Below are 21671 nucleotides of genomic sequence, written 5' to 3' on the forward strand. Positions count from 1 at the left end.
GCCCTCCTGTGTTAGTAGTATTGGCTGTATGCCATTAGTTCTTTCTAGATCTTTGTTGAAACATATATAAGTTGGATTCTTTTGTGAAATAAAGGGAATCTTGCACAGAGAGCTTGAGCGCTTGATTCAGTCACCGCAAGAGGTGGTCTAATGAGTGTTGAGTAGAGAGGAAGAATCATTTCCTGCAATTTACTGCTTATGCTCCTTTTAATCCAGCACAGAATGCTGTTGGCTGCCTTTGCTGCCAGGGCATACTGCTGGCTCATGTTCAGCATTGCTGTGTGCCAAGACCCCCCAGGGCCTTTTCAGCAGAGCTGCTCCCCAGCTAGTCAATCCCCAGCCTGTTTTGTTGCCAGGGTTTCTTCCTCCCTAGGTGCAGGACTTGTCATTGGTCCTTGTTGAATTTCATGAGATTTCTATTGGCCTATTCCTCCAGCCTGTCTGGGTTTTTCTGGATAGCAGCCCTGCCCTCGAGCATGTTGACTAGTCCTCCCAATTGCGGTCATCTCCAAACTTCATGAACAAGCACTCTGTCACTTCCTCCAGTTAATTGATAAGGGTTTTAAACAGGACAGGTGGCAGGATAGGCCTCTGCAGTTTTCCACTTTGTCGTGGTTTAACCCCAGCCAGCAACTAAGCACCACGCAGCTGCTCACTCACTCCTCCTCCCTCCCCCACCCCCGTGGGATGGGGAGGAGAATCAAAACCAAGTAAAACTCATGGGTTGAGATAAGAAGAGTTTACTAATTGAAATAAAAAATAAAATATAATAATAATAATAATTGTAACAAAAAGGAAGATAACAAAAAGAGAGTGAAATATAACCCAAAAAAGACAAGTTATGCACAATACAATTGCTCACCACCTGCTGACTGATGCTCAGCCAGTCCCCGAGCAGCAATCTGCCCCTCCCAGCCAACTCCCCCTAGTTTATATACTGGACATGATGTCATATGGTATGGAGTATTCCTTTGGCCAGTTTGGGTCAGCTGCCCTGGCTGTGTCCCCTCCCAACTTCTTGTGCACCTCCAGCCTTCTTGCTGGCTGAGCATCAGAAGCTGAAAAATCCTTGACTTAGTCTAAACGCTACTTAGCAACAACAGAAAACATCAGTGTGTTATCAACATTCTTCTCATACTGAACCCAAAACACAACATTATACCATCTACTAGGAAGAAAATTAACTCTATCCTAGCCAAAACCAGGACATGTTTTTTTATTGAGCTCCCACTGAAGTATGAGCAATTAATCACCACACTCTGAGCCCGATCATCCAACAGGTTTTTTTACCCACTTGGTTGTCCACAAGATTGTAATTTCCCAATTTGGATACAAGAATATTGCTTTTGGATCACTTGGGGGGGGGGGGTTTGTTGTTTTTTCCTTCACATAAAACTGTCTTTGTCTCGATTCACAAGTTTTTCTCACTTGTGCCTTTCTAATTCTCTCCCCCATCCTGCTGCAGGAGGAGTCAGCAAGCGACTGCGTGAGGTATTACCTGCCAGCCGGGGTCAACCCACCACAGTCCTTTTAGGCACCTGCTGTGGGTTAACCCCGATAGGCAGCTAAGCACCACACAGCTGCTCACTCACTTCCCCCACACACCCCCAGTGGGATGGGGGAAGAAGAAAGGAAGAGTAAAAAGCAAGGAAACATGGGGGTCGAGATAAAAAGTGTTTAATAAGTGAAGAAGTGGAAGAAGAGAGAAAGAAAACAAAACACATAATGCAAAGGCAATCACACACCACCTGCCACGGGTAGACTGATGCCCGGGCAGTTCCCAAGCAAAAGATGGCTAACCCCATGTGGTGGGTTGACCCTGGCTGGATGCCAGGTGCCCACCAAAGCCATTCTATCACTCCCCCTCCTCAGCTGGACAGGGGAGAGACAATACAACAAAGGGCTGGTGGGTCAAGATAAGGACAGGAGAGATCACTCACCAGTTACTGTCATGGGCAAAACAGACTCAGCTTGGGGAAAATTAGCTCAATTTATTACCAATCAACCAGAGCAGGGTAATGAGAAATAAAACCAAATCTCAGAACACCTTCCCTCCACCCCTCCCTTCTTCCCAGGCACAACTTCACTCCCAGATTCTCTACCAACCCCCCCAGCGGTGCAGGGGGATGGGGAATGGGGTTTACAGTCAGTTCATCACACGTTATTTCTGCCACTTCATCCTCCTCAGGGGCAGGACACATCACACTCTTCCCCTGCTCCAGCGTGGGATCTCTCCCACAGGAGACAGTCCTCCACAAACTTCTCCAGCATGGGTCCTTCCCACGGGCTGCAGTTCTTCACGAACTGCTCCAGCATGGGTCCCTTCCATGGGGTCACAAGTCCTGCCAGAAAGCCTGCTCCGTGGGCTCCTCTCTCCACAGATCCGCAGGTCCTGCCAGGAGCCTGCTCCAGCGCGGGGTTCCCACGGGGTCACAGCCTCCTTCGGGCACCCACCTGCTCCGGCATGGGGTCCTCCAAGGGCTGCAGGTGGATATCTGCTCCACCGTGGACCTCCCTGGACTGCAGGGGGACAGCCTGCCTCACCAGGGTCTTCCCCATGGGCTACAGGGGAATCTCTGCTCTGGCACCTGGAGCATCTCCTCCCCCTCCTTCTTCACTGACCTTGGTGTCCGCAGGGTTGTTTCTCTTACATGTTCTCGCTCCTCTCTCCGGCTGCCATTTTCCTGTCCCAGCAACTTTTTTCCTTCTTAAAAATGTTATCACAGAGGCGTTACCACTATCGCTGATTGGCTCAGCCTTGGCCAGTGGCGGGTCCGTCTTAGAGCCGGCTGATATTAGCTCTTTCGGACACGGGAAGCTTCTAGCAACTTCTTACAGAAGCCACCCCTGTAACCCACCCACCCCCCCCCGCTACCAAAACCTTGCCACACAAAGCCAATATACCCCACTAAACCCCCTCTCCTCACTTTTTATTGCTGAGCATGACGTTATATGGCATGGAATATCTCTTTGGTTAGTTTGGGTCATCTGCCTGGTTGTTTTCCCTCCCAATCTCTTGCTCACCCCCTACTCTATTCACTGTGTGTGGGGGGTGCATTTCTTTCCCCCTCTCCAGGCTGATTTACAAACTCAGGAAAGCTCACTAGGCCTCAGCGTAAGTGTAATAAGTCGGGCAGTTAAGCAACCCTTGACTGCCAGGAACTCTTACACAGCTAAGACAGGGAGATATGCTGTGCATATCAAGGACTCCTGCTGCCTGGTGAAGGTGGGGGGACAGGAGTAGAGATAGCCAGTTCTCTCTCATAACAACCTTGAGACATTACAATCCTCCCCTCGCAATCTTGGAGCATCCTGTATCTATGTTTTGAGTTATTCTCAGACAGTCTCGGAATTTTCCAGCGCAGCTGGGATTCTAGCAATTTGTTGATGACGAAAGTCAATCATCTCCTGAACCTATAAACAGCAGTACTAAGTGAGGCCCTTTGAGCTCTCCTGGACCACAGCGGGCTGTGACCAGCATCTCCCTCTGAGTGGGGTGCCTCTCAGAGCTCGCAAACTTTCCTATTTGTGAAAATTGGAGGTCTGTTGCCAAAAGCCGACACGACCTGGGCTGATACTCTCCGCTCCTTGAGGCTCAACCGTTCGCCCATTGAGACAAATACCAAAGCATTCGACGTGAATCTTTTCACTGACCTCGAGAATTTTTAACAGGTATACATCTTTTTCTCTCTTTTATTTTCTTATATGTATTTCTCCTAGTGTCTTTATGCATGCACGTGTACTAACCTGAATAGTCTATAGTACGTAAGTTATAGCAAGTATATTATAAGTTATAAAGTATGTTATATAAAGTATATTATAAGATATAAGTTAATACTTTCAAATTAATACTTAAATTACTGTTGTGATTTTTATTCAATTGTGAATGAATTTTAGGCTGCTATTATAATTCCTTTAGATATAAACCGATGACCAAGTCTGGGACTAGGAGTCGATCCAGCCACACCTAGACTCTGACAGGAGTTTAGAAAGCAAGGGGGTCTTCTCTAAACCTCGTGACTCAACAGGAGGGTTTCCCTTAACCTTTCCCACATTCCCTTTTACCCTATTATGTTTTTGGTCCCTATATACATAAGTTTAGTTTGATTATGCTTTAATTTTCCTGTGTGCATTTCATCCATGTACTAAGTAATAGAGTGAACCTTGCCAATGAACTCTGTGAAATTGCACTTCTATACAAATTTCTATTAAATCATTTTTCTATTGCTAATACAATTGGAGGTGATTCTGATGTGCGGAAAACAGACTCCACAATCAGTGAGATTGTAAAGTAGGTATGTTCATTCAGCACTGGGCAGCACGGGGGGTAGTCCCACCAAAGTCATGCGCGCCTGACTCGGCAGTTCGCTTTAAATTTATACAGTCAAGTGTTACATACACATCGAGTTTCGCAATATGCCTATCCGTAGGCATTACCTATCCCCGCTTCATATTAAAATTAGCTCCAGGAAGTCATTTCCATAGTCTCCTCTCAACTGCACTTGCGCAGTGCCTCCTTATGGTGGTTGTCTGGTGGTTGTGAAGATGAAGGCTGTATGTCTTCTTCGCAGTGAACTCTTAACCTTCTGTCCCTGCGCAGACTCAGTTGTCCCTTGGCATTTATCCAAATCACAAGGCCGGTCTTGGCTGGTTCTTGGGGTCGACTTCTGTTTCTTATCAGGGACTATCTCCTGCCCCAGCCAGCCTCAACAATGCAAACGTTAAACATCACTTCTCATCCCCTTGGGCCATGTCTACCTCTATTGAAACTTCTTTGACTTCATTATAAGCTAGATAATTATTAAACAGTTCCTATCTACATCCATATATCTACTACAGATACTAAGGTTCCTTTGGCTCCCCGTCTCAATTCTTTAAACATTCCAAACCCCTCTCTCTCATTTTTAATTCCACCCTGTCGTGGTTTCAGCCCAGCCGGTAACAAAGGACCGCGCAGCTGCTCGCTCACTCCTCCCGCCCCCCTCCGGTGGGATAGGGAGGAGAATCAGAAAGAAGAAAAGAAAAAAAAAAAAAACACAGAACCTCGAGGGTTGAGATAAGGACAATTTACTGGGACAACACAAAAAGAGAAGTTACAACAACAACAACGGTACTAATAAAAGAATATACAAAATGAGTGATGCACAGTGCAACTGCTCACTGCCCAGAACACGACACTCTGCTACTTCCCCCAGAGAAAGCCAAGCGAGAGTGAACCCCCAGCCTGCTCCCCATTTATATATTGAGCATGATGTCACATGGTATGGAATAGCTCCTTGGCTAGTTCAGGTCAGCTGTCCCATCTGTGCCCCCTCCCAGGTTCCTGTAAAAATTAACTCTATCCCAGCTGAACCCAGGACATTATCCACCCCTTATTCTATACCATCTACATCATGCCCAGATCCTACATTTTCCAATTAATCACCACCACTTTCCTTGTCTTATATACATATATGTATATGGACAGACCCCCCCCCACACACACACAAATAGCATTCCCTTAGTCGATGGGCTATCCCTCTAATGTGTCCATCAATTTCATTTAGTCCATGACTTTGGGGCTCCATGTGTTGTAACAGTCCTTCAGGATAAGAGAGATGGTGTGAGGTGTTGGATTGTTGCATGCTGCCTCTGGAGCTTGCGGCTGGTACATTTGGTCCAGCCCATGCCCTTGGTCTGCAGGTCGAAGATGTTGATCTTGAGGAAATTGCTGGGCGCCAGTTCAAGTTCCATCACTGTTGTACTTGGCTCGGTTTCATAGTCCATCCTGCAGTCATTTGGGTAATTCTTACAGTAATACCCTTGATATGGCATATAGCCACCATAGATACAATGACATACATTGGCAGGTTATTTAGCAGTTAAATATCATACAGCCTAATTCACTGGCTATTCTCTCCCAAAATCAAATCCCCTTGAGGTACACATTGAACTTCCCCATCCTTCTGCATCACCCACCAAGTGTACCCAGGTCCTTCAGCAAAAACAACCCCTTGAATGGGTTTGTCTCTGCTTGAGGCAGGGCTAACCCAGACTGTCTTCCCTAACATAGTCTTCATGCCCACTACAGGGACTCTATCTCCTTCTACAGTATGTGGAAGTCTTGGCTGGGTGGGGCCAGCCCGATTGGCAGATCCTCTAGTATTAACTAACCAGGTGGCTTTTGTTAAATGTGTATCCCAATGTTTGAAAGTTCCACCCCCCACTGCTCTCAATGTAGTTTTCAGCAGTCCATCGTATCGTTCGATTTTTCCGGAGGCTGGTACATGATAGGGGATGTGATATACGCACTCAATGCCGTGTTCTTTGGCCCAGGTGTCTATGAGGTTGTTTCAGAAGTGAGTCCCATTGTCCAACTCGATTCTTTCTGGGGTGCCGTGTCACCATATAACTTGCTCTTCAAGGCCCAGGATAGTGTTCTGGGCAGTAGCATGGGACACAGGATATGTTTCCAGCCATCCAGTGGTTGTTTCCACCATTGTAAGTACATGGCACTTGCCTTGGCGGGTTTGTGGGAGTGTGATATAGTCAATCTGCCAGGCTTCCCCATATTTATATTTCAGCCATCGCCCTCCATACCACAGGGGTTTTAGCCACTTGGCTTGCTTAATTGCAGCACGTTTCACATTCATGGATAACCTGCACGATAGTGTCCATGGTCAAGTCCACCCCTCGATCACGAGCCCATCTATATGTTGCATCTCTTCCCTGATGGCCTGAGGTATCATGGGCCCAATGAGCCATAAATAGCTCACCCTTATGTTGCCAGTCCAGATCCACCTGAGCCACTTCAATCTTGGCAGCCTGATCTGCCTGCTGGTTGTTTTGATGTTCTTCAGTGGCCCGACCCTTGGGTACATGAGCATCTACATGACGTACTTTTACCACTAGCTTCTCTATCTGAACAGCAATATCTTGCCACAGTGCGGCAGCCCAGATGGGTTTACCTCTGCGCTGCCAGTTGCTCTGCTTCCATTGCTGTAACCACCCCCACAGGGCATTTGCCACCATCCATGAGTCAGTATAGAGATAGAGCACTGGCTCCTTCTCTCTTTCAGCAATGTCTAACGCCAGCTGGATGGCTTTCACCTCTGCAAACTGACTCGATTCACCTTCTCCTTCAGCAGTTTCTGCGACTTGTCATGTAGGACTCCATACAGCAGCCTTCCACCTCTGATGTTTTCCCACAATGCAACAGGACCCATCAGTGAACAGGGCATACTGCCTCTCATTTTCTGGCAGTTTATTATACAGTGAGGCCTCCTCAGCCCGTGTCACCTCCTCCTCTGGCGACATTCCAAAATCTGCCTTCTGGCCAGTCCATGTTCACTTCTAAAATTCCTGGGCGACTGGGGTTTCTTATGCGAGCCCGTTGTGTGATCAGTGCGGCCCACTTACTCCATGTGGCATCAGTTGCATGATGTGTAGAGGAGACCCTCCCTTTGAACATCCAGCCCAGCACTGGCAGTCAGGGTGCTAAGAGGAGCTGTGTCTCAGTACCAACCACTTCTGAGGCAGCTTGAACTCCTTCATATGCTGCCAATATCTCTTTTTCAGTGGGAGTATAGCGAGCCTCGGATCCTCAATATCCTCGACTCCAGAACCCCAGGAGTCAACCTCGGGTCTCCCCAGGTGCTTTCTGCCAGAGGCTCCAGGTAGGGCCATTCTCCCCGGCTGCATTATAGAGCACATTTTTAACATCTTGTCCTGTCCGGACTGGTCCAAGGGCTACTGCATGAACAATCTCCCACTTGATTTCTTCAAAGGCTTGTCATTGTTCAGGGCCTGTCCTGGGTTCAGCTGGGATAGAGTTAATTTTTCACAGGAACCTGGGAGGGGGCACAGCTGGGACAGCTGACCTGAACTAGCCAAGGAGCTATTCCATACCATGTGACATCATGCTTAATATATAAATGGGGAGCAGGCTGGGGGTTCACTCTCGCTTGGCTTTCGCTGGGGGAAGTGGCAGAGTGTCGTGTTCTGGGCGGTGAGCAGTTGCACTGTGCATCACTCATTTTGTATATTCTTTTATTAGTACCGTTGTTGTTGTTGTAACTTCTCTTTTTGTGTTGTCCCAGTAAATTGTCCTTATCTCAACCCTCGAGGTTCCAGGGTTTTTTTTTCTTTTCTTCTTTCTGATTCTCCTCCCCATCCCACTGGAGGGGGGCGGGAGGAGTGAGCAAGCAGCTGCGTGGTCTTTGTTACCGGCTGGGCTGAAACCACGACAAGGGCCCCATTTAAAATTGTTCTTCTTCCGGGTCACTTGATAGAGAGGGCTTACAATTAGACTGTAATTTGGAATATGCATTCTCCAAAAACCCACAACACCTAAGAAAGCCTGTGTTTCCTTTTTATTGGTCGGTGGAGACATAGCTGCTATTTTGTTGATCAAATCCAGAGGGATCTGATGATGCCCATCTTGCCATTTTATTCCTAAAAACTGGATCTCCTGTGCAGGTCCCTTGACCTTAGTTTCTTTTATGGCAAAACCAGCCTTCAGAAGGTTTTGGATTATTTTCTTCCCTTTCTCAAAAACTTCTTCTGCTGTGTTGCCCCATACGATGATGTCATCGATGTATTGCAGGTGTTCTGGAGCTTCACCTTTTTCCAGTGCAGCCTGGATCAGTCCACGGCAAATGGTGGGGCTGTGTTTCCACCCCTGGGGCAGTTGATTCCAGGTGTATTGGATACCCTTCTGTCACGTCCCAAAGTTGGAGCAAATCAGATTTGTGGATTTCCTTTGTCAGAATTAAGGTGAAACCACACCAGGGGAGTTCAAACAACAATCAACATATATTCAACCTAGCTAACCTTGCCCAAGTTCAAGTGAACTTATCAATATGAACCTTGCATCATGTCATTAAGATGCTGTTTGAAAAGAGAAGGGAGGTGTAGAAAAAGAAACGGAAAAAGGAACATGAAACTGTGTCAGAAGGAGAGCCCTCCCGTTGAGTCACGAGGTTCAGAGCAGACCCCCTTGCTTTCTGGACTCCTTCTCAAAGAGGAGCCCAGGGGCAGCTAGATTCACTCCTAGCCTCAGACTTGGTCAACGGTTTATGTTTAAAAGGATGAGGAGTAGGGACTGTGGAAAAGAGAGAGGGAAAAGAGGGAGAGAGAGAATGAGAGAATGAGAGAAAGAAAGAAGTAAAGGGTTTCACCAGTCCTGGGTCCAGCATTGGTCCAGCCAGCGTAGAGATCCAGTTCCAGAGGGCACGTGCTGAGAACTCATTCTCCCTTCTTTTATAGTATGTTAGTTGATGGTCTCGACATGTGCAGTTCACGTTCCCGGGGTTCTCTGGAATCGGTTGGTGAGCTTTGGGGGAGGGGTTCATTGGGGAGTTGCCTCTCTTTCCCTGCTGGCATGACCACTTAAGATAGAAGCACAGTCCCATCCTCCATAGGGCCTCCTCCTCCAGGCACATATGCTGTGCTCCTTCTCCTGGTCACTTAAGATAAGGAATTGCAGCTTTGGAGAAGTGCGGTCCCACCCTGCATGGAGCCCTCTCCTCCAGCTACATTGTCCTGTTCAGAAAACTCCAGCATTTCTACAGAGGCCATCTTCTCCACCAAAGTTCTTTAATGAATGCTTGAGACATTGACTATAATTTGTCAGACCGTCACACCACCCTGTGGCTCAAACAGTCGCTGGACTTTGATTCTCGTTCATATCATCTTCGTCTGTGGTAATTTTAATATAGCGGAGAGTAGGAGAAGGGAGAGAGACAGCTGAGGATAGTAAGCAGCTAATCATACCTCTTACTATGGCAAGGCCTGCTATTAAACATATAAATCCAATTAATATCATAAGTCCATGTCCTGGTTTCAGCTGGGATGTAGTTAACTGTCTTCCTAGTAGCTGGTACAGTGCTATGTTTTGAGTTCAGTATAAAAATGTTGATAACACTGATGTTTTCAGTTGTTGCTCAGTAGTGTTTAGACTACAGTCAAGGATTTTCCAGCTTCTCCTGCCCAGCCAGCGAGAAAGCTGGAGGGGCACAAGAAGTTGGCACAGGACACAGCCAGGGCACCTGATCCAAACTGGCCACCGGTGTATTCCATACCATGTGACGTCCCATCTAGTATAGGAACTGGGAAGTGGGAGTGGGGAATCGCTGCTCGGGGACTGGCTGGGTGTCGGTCGGTGGGTGGTGAGCAATTGCCCTGCGCATCATTTGTACATTCCAATCCTTTTATTACTACTGTTGTCATTTTATTAGTGTTATCATTATCATTATTAGTTTCTTCTTTTCTGTTCTATTAAACCGTTCTTATCTCAACCCATGAGTTTTACTTCTTTTTCCCGATTTTCTCCCCCATCCTGCTGGATGGGGGGGAGTGAGTGAGCGGCTGCATGGTGCTTAGTTGCTGGCTGGGGTTAAACCATGACAGTCCAATATTTACAAGCCATTTTCCCCATCCTGTCAGTCCCAAGGATCCCAAAATTGAATGTAGCCATGAGTTGGGACTCCAGCCATTGAACCAGTCAGCTGGTTGCATTGTGTGGAAGAGTTCCCCCATCTGGTTGGCAATCATCTCCTTCATCTTTGCCCGGGCTTCTTCAATTGAGGTCGTGGCATTATGAATAGTAATACAACATTCGGATTCAGTCAAATTCAACATACCACACACACCTTGTTCTTTTAACAATAACATATCTAAGGCTAAACGATTCTGTAATGCCATTTTTGATACTTGTTGCATTTGCAGATTTAGTTCCCCAAAGGCATATCGAGTCCAATTACTTAATACATGTACTTGCCAAGTTAGGTTTTCTAGCACCCATTGGTGCCGAACAATATACCCAGATGGTGCAAAGAATGCTTCTAGCTCTAACAATACCTTCTGTCCCCAGGTATAATAATTGGGTTTTCGAATGCTTTGAATCCACTTCTGGGTGCTACTTGGGTCATCAAGTTCACGTTTTTTCCTGTGAATAAGTGGTGTGGTTGTCGTGGTTTAACCCCAGCCAGCAACCAAGCACCACGCAGCCGCTCACTCACTCCCCCCCACCCAGTGGGATGGGGGAGAGAATCAGGAAAAAGAAGTAAAACTCATGGGTTGAGATAAGAACGGTTCAATAGAACAGAAAAGAAGAAACTAATAATGATAATGATAACACTAATAAAATGACAACAGTAGTAATAAAAGGATTGGAATGTACAAATGATGCGCAGGGCAATTGCTCACCACCCACCGACCGACACCCAGCCAGTCCCCGAGCAGCGATTCCCCACTCCCACTTCCCAGTTCCTATACTAGATGGGACGTCACATGGTATGGAATACACCGTTGGCCAGTTTGGATCAGATGCCCTGGCTGTGTCCTGTGCCAACTTCTTGTGCCCCTCCAGCTTTCTCGCTGGCTGGGCAGGAGAAGCTGAAAAATCCTTGACTATAGTCTAAACACTACTGAGCAACAACTGAAAACATCAGTGTTATCAACATTCTTCGCATACTGAACTCAAAACATAGCACTGTACCAGCTACTAGGAAGACAGTTAACTCTATCCCAGCTGAAACCAGGTGTATTGGTTTTGTGTGGCAAGGTTTTGGTGGTGGTGGGGGGGTTACAGGGGTGGCTTCTGTAAGAAGCTGCTGGAAGCTTCCCCTGTGTTACACGAGAGAGCGAGCCCATACCAGCCGGCTCTAAGACGGACCTGCCGCCGGCCAAGGCCGAGCCAATCAATGATAGTGGTAACGCCTCTGTGATAACATTTTTAAGAAGGAAAAAAAAGTTGGGAGAGTGAGAAACAGCCGCCGGAGAGAGGAGTGAGAACATGTAAGAGAAACAACCCTGCGGACATCAAGGTCAGTGAAGAAGGAGGGGGAGGAGATGCTCCAGGCGCCGGAGCGAAGATTCCCCTGCAGCCCATGGGGAAGACCCTGGTGAGGCAGGCTGTCCCCCTGCAGTCCAGGGAGGTCCATGGTGGGGCAGATATCCACCTGCAGCCCATGAAGGACCCCATGCCGGAGCAGGTGGGTTCCCGAAGGAGGCTGTGACCCCGTGGGAACCCCGCGCTGGAGCAGGCTCCTGGCAGGACCTGCGGATCTGTGGAGAGAGGAGCCCATGCTGGAGCAGGTTTTTCTGGCAGGACTTGTGACCCCGTGGGGGACCCATGCTGGAGCAGTGTGCTCCTGAAGGACTGCACACCGTGGAAGGGACCCATGCTGGAGCAGTTTGTGAAGAACTGCAGCCCGTGGGAATGGCCCACGTTGGAGAAGTTCGTGGAGGACTGTCTCCCGTGGGAGGGACCCCACGCTGGAGCAGGGGAAGAGTGTGATGAGCCCTCCCCCTGAGGAGGTGAAGTGGCAGAAAATAACGTGTGATGACCGTAAACCCCATCCCCGTCCCCCTTGTGCCGCTGGGGGGGCTTGGTGGAGAAATCCGGGAGTGAAGTTGTGCCCGGGAAGAAGGGAGGGGTGGAGGGAAGGTGTTCTGAGATTTGGGTTTATTTCTCATTATCTTACTCTGGTTGATTTGTAATAAATTGAGCTAATTTTCCCTAAGCTGAGTCTGTTTTGCCTGTGACGGTAATTAGTGAATGATTTCTCTCCTGTCCTTATCTCGACCCACAAGCTTTTTGTTATATTTTTCTCTCCCCTGTCCAGCTGAGGATGGGGGAGTGATAGAACGGCTCTGGTGGGCACCTGGCATCCAGCCAGGGTCAACCCATCACACCAGGACAGTGGTATATTCAAAGTTTTGCCTGGGACACATAGTAGGAATTCCCAAACCACACCGCAATCCAGCCTGTTTGATAACATTCAAGTACGAGTACATTTTCCCATCTGAGCACCCCCAGATGGTCCCCTCAGGGGCAGCATACAAAGCATTTTGACAAGTAGCTGCGTCTCCCCGGTGTATTTGATTATCCTCTCCCACCTTATGTCTTAGGAAGTGGTTAATGGGAATTCCACATTTTAGCCAGATATTAACATTATTGGTGATCTGATTACATTGGCTATCTCGGTTTTGGTATCCAAAATTAGGATATCCCCAACAGCTGCACATATCTCAAATTAAGGTTCTAACTTCCAAACTGATCCACGTTTCAATGGGATTGCTGGCACCTGTGGTACAATCTCTAATGTGGGTACAGTTTAACAAATGGGCATCATTGGGGTTGGGTGTGCCCACAAATTCTTTCTTTAATAAGTGAAGAGGTTGTTTTTTTAACATGTGTTTCACTGACCATCCCCAAGCAGTGTGGGTGTTATTCATTAAAAGATATTGTCCCTTCATGTCAGGTATGTGAACACACCAAGCTGAATCCCATTTTACATTATATTGTAATTCAAAAGGGGTAATTTCCGGGGAAGCAGGCCAAAAGGGCACTAGATTACAAGATATATTATGATAGGAAGTGCAGCCTGTTATTCTCCACTAGGATGGATAAGGTGGGAATCATCTGGAATAGGCTTCCTTGAATCCTGGAGGACATGGTGGGCTATGACTAATACCAATTTCGCGACTGACCTCCAATCTCCATTGCTTACAAGTTTTGTATATTGTCAGGCCACCCCGTGTCCCGAGGGATCTCATAGAAGGCTGCTTCATCTCGCCACCATCTGCCAGAGGAGGTATAATCACTTCGATATTGATACTCAAAAGGAGCATCTACTAACCCTATAATGCCATTGGTCATATTATGTTTTCCAATATTGAGCCTCATGGGTATCAAGCCGAATCTAATCCCCTGCTCAGCAGAAGTAGGAATCTGAATACAGATCCCCTGATCCATTCTATTCCAGACATGTATGAATCCTTGTATCACTTCCCAAGCTAAATTGGAGGTCCTTTCTCCTTGTCCAGATGCACCAAAAGTAAGAAAAGCAAGGAGGAAGGAGTTTCAAACCATCTTTCCCTATTGTACCATAAAAATATCACAACCAAAATCAAACAAACAATACAGATAATGGCCCACTCATCAAGTGAAAACATAAGTCCTGCGGTGGGCTTCTGATAACCTGCAAAATATATACAAAGATAAACAATGATTAGAGGGATGAGATTGGAGGAGATGTCAAGCAGTGCTGCTAGTGGTTGGGATCCAAGAGGCTGAGGTGCACTCTCCAAGGCGCTCATGCAGCTTCTGTAAAACAACCTCATACAGGCCATGTGCAGGATGTGTTACTTATTATAGATGCATACAAACTAGCCTTAAACTTCAAGCTCTCCTGACTGGAATTGCTCTGATTAAAGCATCCGTAGATCAGCAGAATGTGCTCATTGTGCATAAAAAGGCTAATAAGTTTATAGCGACCTCTTGCTCTTGCGTGGCATCAAAGGAACATTGCCTGAACTTTGTGGTGAAGGAACTACATCCTAACCAGGTAAAAAAAGCGACCTTTTGCTTTCACGTGGCATAGGTGCCACTGCAAGAACTCCAACGCAGTCTGCTGCCAAGCTCCCTATGTCCTCCCCCCAACTCAGGAACCCTGAGAAGTCAACACAGCATCACTAGTCAGAAATACAAAAGTAACAAAAACATAAGCAAGCAACCAAGCAGCTATAGTCTTAGCACTATAGCAGAGGGTTGGGGTTATATTGTGCATCTTAACTGATATGCTTGTTAGAATCCAGCTAGTAGGATACAGGAAAAACATTTTCCCATCAGCCATTTAACATCGGAGCAACTTTAATTCAGGACATGAAGGCCCACTTAGAAGGATGGGACAATCCATCGGGTATTGATACGATGTTCCTTCCCATGGGCATCTGTGGCCACCCAGGAATAAAGGTTAAGGGGGATCTTTAGGGTTAGGGGCACTTGCCCCACAGTGGGCAGTTCCACTAATACTAGTTGTCCAGCATAGTGGAGCAAACGTGCAGGGTCTTTGCCACCTTTCGTCCCTGGAACAATAGAAGGAGGTGTGGGACAGAACGCTAGGAGTTGGGGGCAGCCATTTGCCCCCCACTGGCTATTGATTTGGTATACTGCTTTCAGTACTCGCGAGGCCCACCCTGGGTCATGGGGCCTCAGAGCTCGTTTTAGAAGTCCGTTCGTTCTCTCCACAATACCATTAGCTTGAGGGTATTAAGGGGTGTGAAAACCCCACTGGATTTCCTCACCCTTAGCCCATTCTTGCACCACTCCAGTGGTGAAATGGCTCCCATTATCAGATTGAATTGATTGAGGCTTGGGTAAGCAGCTAAACCATACTTTAAGACTTTTCACTGTATTTTCTCCTGTTGCTCTGGATACAGCTTCAGCTTGTGTTAGTCCTGATACTACCTCAACTCCTACTAACACATATCGTTTTCCCTCTGATACCCGAAAGGGGACAATATAGTCAGTTTGCCACGTTTGCCATAAACCTTTGTTTGTCTTTAAATGTAGGGGTTGCTCCTTTAAAGGGTTATATTTTTCCAAACGAACTCGACATTGACCACATGCAGAAATAACAGTGTTACATAATTCTCGTGTAACGGCCCATCCTCTGCTAATAGCCTCTCTGTACAGGTCTTTACTCCCTGAATGGCCACGCTTCACATGCAGCCACTCCAGAAAGTGTTCCCATTTCTCTGCTTCATCATCGATGGCAAGACTGGCTAGACGTGTTAAGGAATCTACCCGGTTATTTAGGAGGTGAGCTGGGTTATCTCCTGCCTGGTGTGCAGAAACCCAGCCTACCAAGAAAGGTCTCTGCTTGGCAATATTCAATATTTCTTCCCATTTGTCTCTTTGCCACACTGGCACTTGGTTTACTTCCCATTGGTTTTGTTCCCAAAACCGTAACCATTCAGTGCATCCTTTAAACACTGCATAGGAGTCAGTATAAATGTATACTGGTTCTGTTGTCTCAGCTTCCTTAATGACTACACTCCACACAGCAACTAACTCCCCTACTTGGGCACTACCCTCTCCCTCAGTTATCACATGCTCCCCTGAATCAATATGTAATGCTACTGCTCAATACTTCCACATCTTTCCCTCCCTTTTTGCGGAAGCATCAGTGAACCACATGTTTGTTAAATGGGGTTTAAAATGAATAGCCACTTTGATGTACGATGGAGGGGGTTCTGTATCTGGGTGATCAGAAGGGGGATCCTGTATTTGGAGCATTTTGGGTGTTCCCTCCTCTATCTGTCTAGTGTGACAGTAGTGGTCTAGCTGGGCATACTGACATGCAGAAAACAGACTCCACAATCAGTGAGATTGTAAAGTAGGTATGTTCATTCAGCGCTGGGCGGCACGGGGGGTAGTCCCACCAAAGTCGTGCGCGCCCGACTCGGCAGTTCGCCTCAAGTTTATACAGTCAGGTATTACATATTCACAATACGCCTATACATATGCATGACCTATCCCCGCTTCATATTAAAATTTACTCCGAGAGGTCATTTCCATAGTCCCCTCCCAACTGCGCCTGCGCAGGGCCTCTTTATGGTGGTCGTCTGGTGGTCGCAGAGATGAAGATAGATGACTCCTCTTTGTCACCGCTAGTAACCTTTTTCCTTGCGCAGGCTCAGTGATTTCTTGGTATTCACCCAAGCCGCAAGACCAGTCTTAGCTGGCTCTTGGGGCCTGCTCCTGCTTCTTATCAAGGACTGTCTTTACCTCATTGGCTGGTTCTTGGGACCAGCTCCTGCTTCTTATCAAGGATTGTCTCTACCTCATTGGCTGGTTCTTGGGACCAGCTCTTCTTATCAAGGACTGTCTCTACCTCAGCTAATTTCAACAATGTAAGCACTAAACATCATCTTTCACCCCCCTTTATTATGTCTACTGAGATTCTTTTGACTCCCCTTGTCTCAGTCCCCCCTTTTCTAGAAAATAGTAAATTCTTTTACTATATTTAATCCTAGTACTTCTAATACATTGTTTCCCTATCTAGCATCCTCTCAAAGTATTTGTTGGTCTCGAGTTTTCGTCGTAACTGATTCTTTTTCCATTCACTGTAAGAGTCTCCTGTACTCTTACAGCACAAAAAGCCACATCAAACCACTATGCAAAGGACCACAGACAAGAGAATGATGATTATTATAGTGATAAACAAATGCTTTAACCATGTTAAATTTGGCAACCAGGAGGTTAGTTTTTCTAATATGCCTGTCAAGCCCCAAGAAGTGTCATCTTGGGAAACTTCATGTAGTATTTTAGTCTTTTCCCATATCTCCTCAAGATCTGTTTCAATTCGTTGATTTTGATTGATATAGGTACAGCAAGTTTGGTTTATAACTACACATAAGCCCCCTTCTTTTGCTAAAAGCATGTCCAATCCCATTCTATTTTGGAGTACTACTTTACTTAGGGATTGTATTTCCAGTTGCAGCCCTCGAATTGCATCAATTGTAGCACGTTCTATAATCTCTAATGTAGCAGATATATTCACGATAGCTTTCTCCAACTCGCTTACCCCTAAAGAGGGAATTAACCATCGGACAAAACTATGGTACCCAGTACCTCGAATAATTAGTGGGTTTTCAGTCCGTTTTACACGGAGCCAAGGTGTTCTCAAAAACCCTCGGGGAGGCGAAGCTTCCTCGAATATACTGGTCTGAGGTGCAAGGTACCCTCGAACACAGTGTCCCTTCCAGTTCTGGGGTAAACTCTTTCTGGCCCTACCATCCCCACAGAGCCACCAGTATCCGGGCCCTGTGTTGCATCTTGGACCGGGATGTGTCTCCCTTCTGTCTTGTTCTTGCCCCTTCTTTCCTGGCCCCCCCTTTGGTTTCCGGATATAATAGAAACTGATACTTAAGTTTAGTCCAAGGCACTCTAATTTTCCTTTATCAAAAGTTCCCAGATTTTCCGCAAGGCTACAATTATCCATGTCTCCCCAAATATTATCAGTAATATTTAAGCAACGGCCAGTAATTAAGATCTCTTTAGGGTTGGGCACCCCCAGATCAAAGTTGGGTCCCTGCTGGGTATTTCCCTTTCCATGAGGGCATGATCCATTCCTGTCTGGCCCATCTTCAATAAGAGATGTCCAATTTGTGGTTGGGATTCCTAAAAAGGGGAGCTCCATGTTCCCCTGAGGAAGGGGATTACATACCCAACAATCTGATAAATTTAGTACTTTCGAGATACTCTCTGTCATATTTAAATAAGTATTTCGATCCCAAGCCTGCCCCTTGGACAAGGTCCAACTCAGAAACATAATAATCAATGTCTCACAAATTTGAGCTTCAAAGGTCCTTTTTCCTGTGAAGTCCATTGTCCTTTGGGTGCCTTCTTCACCCTAGTGTGATGGATCCAGGCGTTCTGTTCCTTGATCTTAATCGCGGTGAAGGAGGTAAGTAGTACTTGAAAGGGTCCTTCCCACTGCGGCTCCAGAGTTTTTTCTGTAAGAGACTTTATATACACATAATCCCCTGGTTGTATATTATGCACAGGCCCATCCAAACCTCTCCCTCGAGTCCCTACCACATGCTTCCTGATTTTATTAAGTTGCTTACCTAATGCCACCATGTAAGAAGTCATAATTTCATCCCCCGCTTGTACAGACACCCCTCTCTGTATCCCATAGGGTTGTCCATACAGAATTTCAAAGGGGCTCAGTCCTTCTTTCGCCCTTGGTCTTGTTCGTATATGCAGAAGGGCTAAAGGGAGAGACTGAGGCCATGTCAGATTTGCTTCTTGTCCTAATTTCACAATTTGCTGTTTGATTAAGTGGTTCATTTTTTCCACTTGACCGCTCGACTGGGGGTGATATGGAGTATGAAGCTGCCAATCTATACCCAAGTGGCGGCTAATTTGTTGTACTATTTTTGAGACAAAATGTGGTCCTCTGTCAGAGGATATGGTTGCTGGAACCCCAAAACGTGGTATTATCTCTTGTACCAGTATTTTAGTTACCTCCCGAGCTTTAGCCGTTCTTCTTGGGAATGCTTCTGGCCAACCTGAAAAGGTATCAGTTAATACCAATAAATATCGATACCCCCCTTTTCTTGGAAGTTCTGTAAAATCAATTTGCCATTGTTGTCCAGGCCCATTGCCTTTTCCAATCTGGCCCATTTCCGGCTTGGGGGTATTCTTAGGATTAGTCTGGAGGCAAAGATCACACTGTTGTGTCACCTGTCTCACCGTGGTGTATAAATTTCTAGCCACAATTTCTCTTATCAAATGATTATACAGAGCCTCTGTTCCCCAATGTCTTTTCCTATGTTCCTCCCGTATCAAATGCCATAATAAGCAAGAGGGAACGATTAGCTTTCCCTCTGGGGTATGAGCCCACCCCTCTTCATTATACGACCCTTCTAAATCTGTAATGAGCTTTTGGTCTTCCTTAGTGTATTCTGGCTTACCTTCTAGGGAAATCTGTCTATCAGGAATTAAGGCCCCTTCTGTTTTTACCTTTGTTTTGGCCACTTGTTTTGCCTCTCTGTCCGCCAGCTCATTCCCTTTTTCCAAATTTGAGCTCACTTTCTGGTGTGCCTTAATATGCATAATTGCTACTTTCTTAGGGAGCTGGACAGCTTCCAGTAACTTCAGAATTTCTTCTGCGTGTTTGATATTTTTCCCTTGAGAACTCAATAGTCCTCTCTCCTTCCAAATTGCTCCATGTGCGTGTACAACTCCAAAGGCATATTTTGAGTCTGTATAAATGTTCACAACTTTGCCCTGGGCCAATTCCAGGGCGCGGGTTAGAGCAATTATTTCTGCCTTCTGTGCGGAGGTGTTCATGGGCAAAGCTCCTGATTCTATTACCTCTTGGCTGGTGGTGACAGCATATCCCGCATGTCGATTACCATTTAGGACGTAACTGCTTCCGTCTGTGAACCAAGTTTCTCCGTTTTCCATGGGGCTGTCTTTCAGGTCTGGGCGACTGGCGTATGTTGCTTCGATGGTTTCCAAACAGTCATGATGTACCGGTTCTCCTGTGTTCCCGCTGAGAAAAGAAGCTGGGTTGACAATGTTAGTGACTATAATCTCCACGTCATCCTGCTCTACCAATATAGCTTGATATCTCAGGAATCTTTGTGGAGAGAGCCAGTGTCCACCTTTTGCTTCCAGTACTGCTGATACTGTGTGAGACACCAGAACAGTCATTTTCTGGCCCAGAGTAAACTTTCGGGCTTCCTGTATATTCAGTATCACAGCCGCAACCGCCCGCAGGCATCCAGGCCAACCTTTTGCAGTCGTGTCTAACTGCTTAGAGAGGTAGGCAACTGCCCGTCGATATGGGCCCAGGTTTTGTGCTAATATTCCCAGGGCAATGCCCTGCTTCTCGTGGGAGTAAAGAAGAAACGGCTTACTCACATCTGGGAGTCCTAAGGCCGGGGCCGACATCAAAGCCTTTTTCAGTAGCTCAAAGGCTCGTTCGGTCTCCTTATTCCACTCAAGGTGTTTCTGCTCAGTGGCTGTCAATGCATACAGTGATTTAACGAGCAATCCATAATTATAGATCCACAATCGGCACCACCCTGTCATTCCCAGAAAAGTCCGTAACTCTTTTACTGTCTGAGGTCTACGAGTTTGACATATTGCCTCTTTACGGGCCTGTCCCAAAGTTCTTTGTCCCACACTAATTTCATAGCCCAAATAATTCACTTTGCGTTGCATTACCTGTGCCTTTTTCTTGGATACCCGGTACCCCTGGAGTCCCAGGAAATTCAACAGACTCACCGTCCATGTCATACAATCTTTCTCTGTCTTGGTGGCGATCAGGATATCATCCACATACTGCAACAGCTTCCCCTCCTCAGACGGGGCTTCCCAGGACTCTAAGTCTTTCGCAAGCTGATTGCCAAAAATGGTAGGACTATTCTTAAATCCTTGTGGCAACACCGTCCAAGTGAGCTGGGTCTTTCGACCACTCTTGGGGTTTTCCCATTCAAATGCAAATAATTTTTGGCTGGCTTCATGGAGAGGGAGGCAAAAGAAAGCATCCTTCAAATCTAAAACAGTAAACCAAGTCAATTCAGGTGTTAATACGGTCAACAGGGTATATGGGTTCGCCACTACCGGGTAAAGATCTTCAGTTATCTTATTCACCGCCCGTAAGTCTTGGACCACCCGATATGACCCATTGGGCTTCCGAACAGGTAATATAGGGGTATTGAATTCAGACTCACACTCTTTTAATAATCCCAACTGCAAAAATTTTTCTATCACCGGCCGGATTCCTTCTCTGTCTTCCTTCTTTAGGGGATATTGTTTAATTCTTACTGGCTTTTGGCCTTCCTTGATCCTAACTCCAACAGGTGGAGCACTTTTCGCTCTTCCAGGTGCATCGGTAGCCCATACCCCTGGGTACACTTGGTTTAAGATGTCCTTGTTAATATTTCCTTCTAGGGGGAGACTGGTTAAAGTTAGGCTCAATATTTGAATATATTGCTGATCTTTTACCTCCAGAGTAATTTCTCCCTTTTTGAATACAATTTTTGCTCCCAATTGTTCCAACAAGTCCCTTCCCAAAAGTGCCTTTGGGGAGTTGGGCATATATAAAAATTTATGAATGCCCCACTGCTTTCCTAATTTATATTCTAAAGGTTTACAAAAATATGCCTTTTCACTTTGGCCAGTCGCTCCTTTCACCATGACATAATCGTTTCCCAGGGGCATCAAAGCCTGATTCAAAACCAAGTATGTTGCTCCTGTATCTACCAAAAATTCTACCTCTTGTTGTGTTTTCCCTAGCTTAATTATAACCAGTGGATCCACTAGGGTAGATTCCCCAGGTTCCCGTCAGTCTCCCTTCACAGGGGCTACCGTTCTTCCTGTT

At 46.4% G+C, this 21671-nt stretch overlaps 1 protein-coding gene and 1 long non-coding RNA gene across 2 annotated transcripts in view; both read right to left on the reverse strand.

Moving 5' to 3' along the window:
- LOC138683379 (uncharacterized) overlaps positions 1–21671 on the reverse strand; it is a 224933-nt gene that overhangs the window by 22004 nt on the left and 181258 nt on the right. The gene's annotated exons all lie outside the window — the stretch shown is intronic.
- On the reverse strand, positions 16619–17774 carry LOC138683610 (endogenous retrovirus group V member 2 Env polyprotein-like). Its single transcript, XM_069775595.1, has one exon. The coding sequence runs from the start codon at positions 17772–17774 to the stop codon at positions 16938–16940; it is 837 nt and encodes a 278-aa protein (XP_069631696.1). The 3' UTR covers positions 16619–16937.

Source organism: Haliaeetus albicilla, chromosome W (assembly GCF_947461875.1).
Source record: "Haliaeetus albicilla chromosome W, bHalAlb1.1, whole genome shotgun sequence".
Taxonomy (NCBI): domain Eukaryota; kingdom Metazoa; phylum Chordata; class Aves; order Accipitriformes; family Accipitridae; genus Haliaeetus; species Haliaeetus albicilla.

Coding starts and splice junctions, on each gene's coding strand:
- LOC138683610 (XM_069775595.1), bottom strand. CDS start 17,774: ATGGATAATTGTAGCCTTGCGGAAAATCTGGGAACTTTTGATAAAGGA.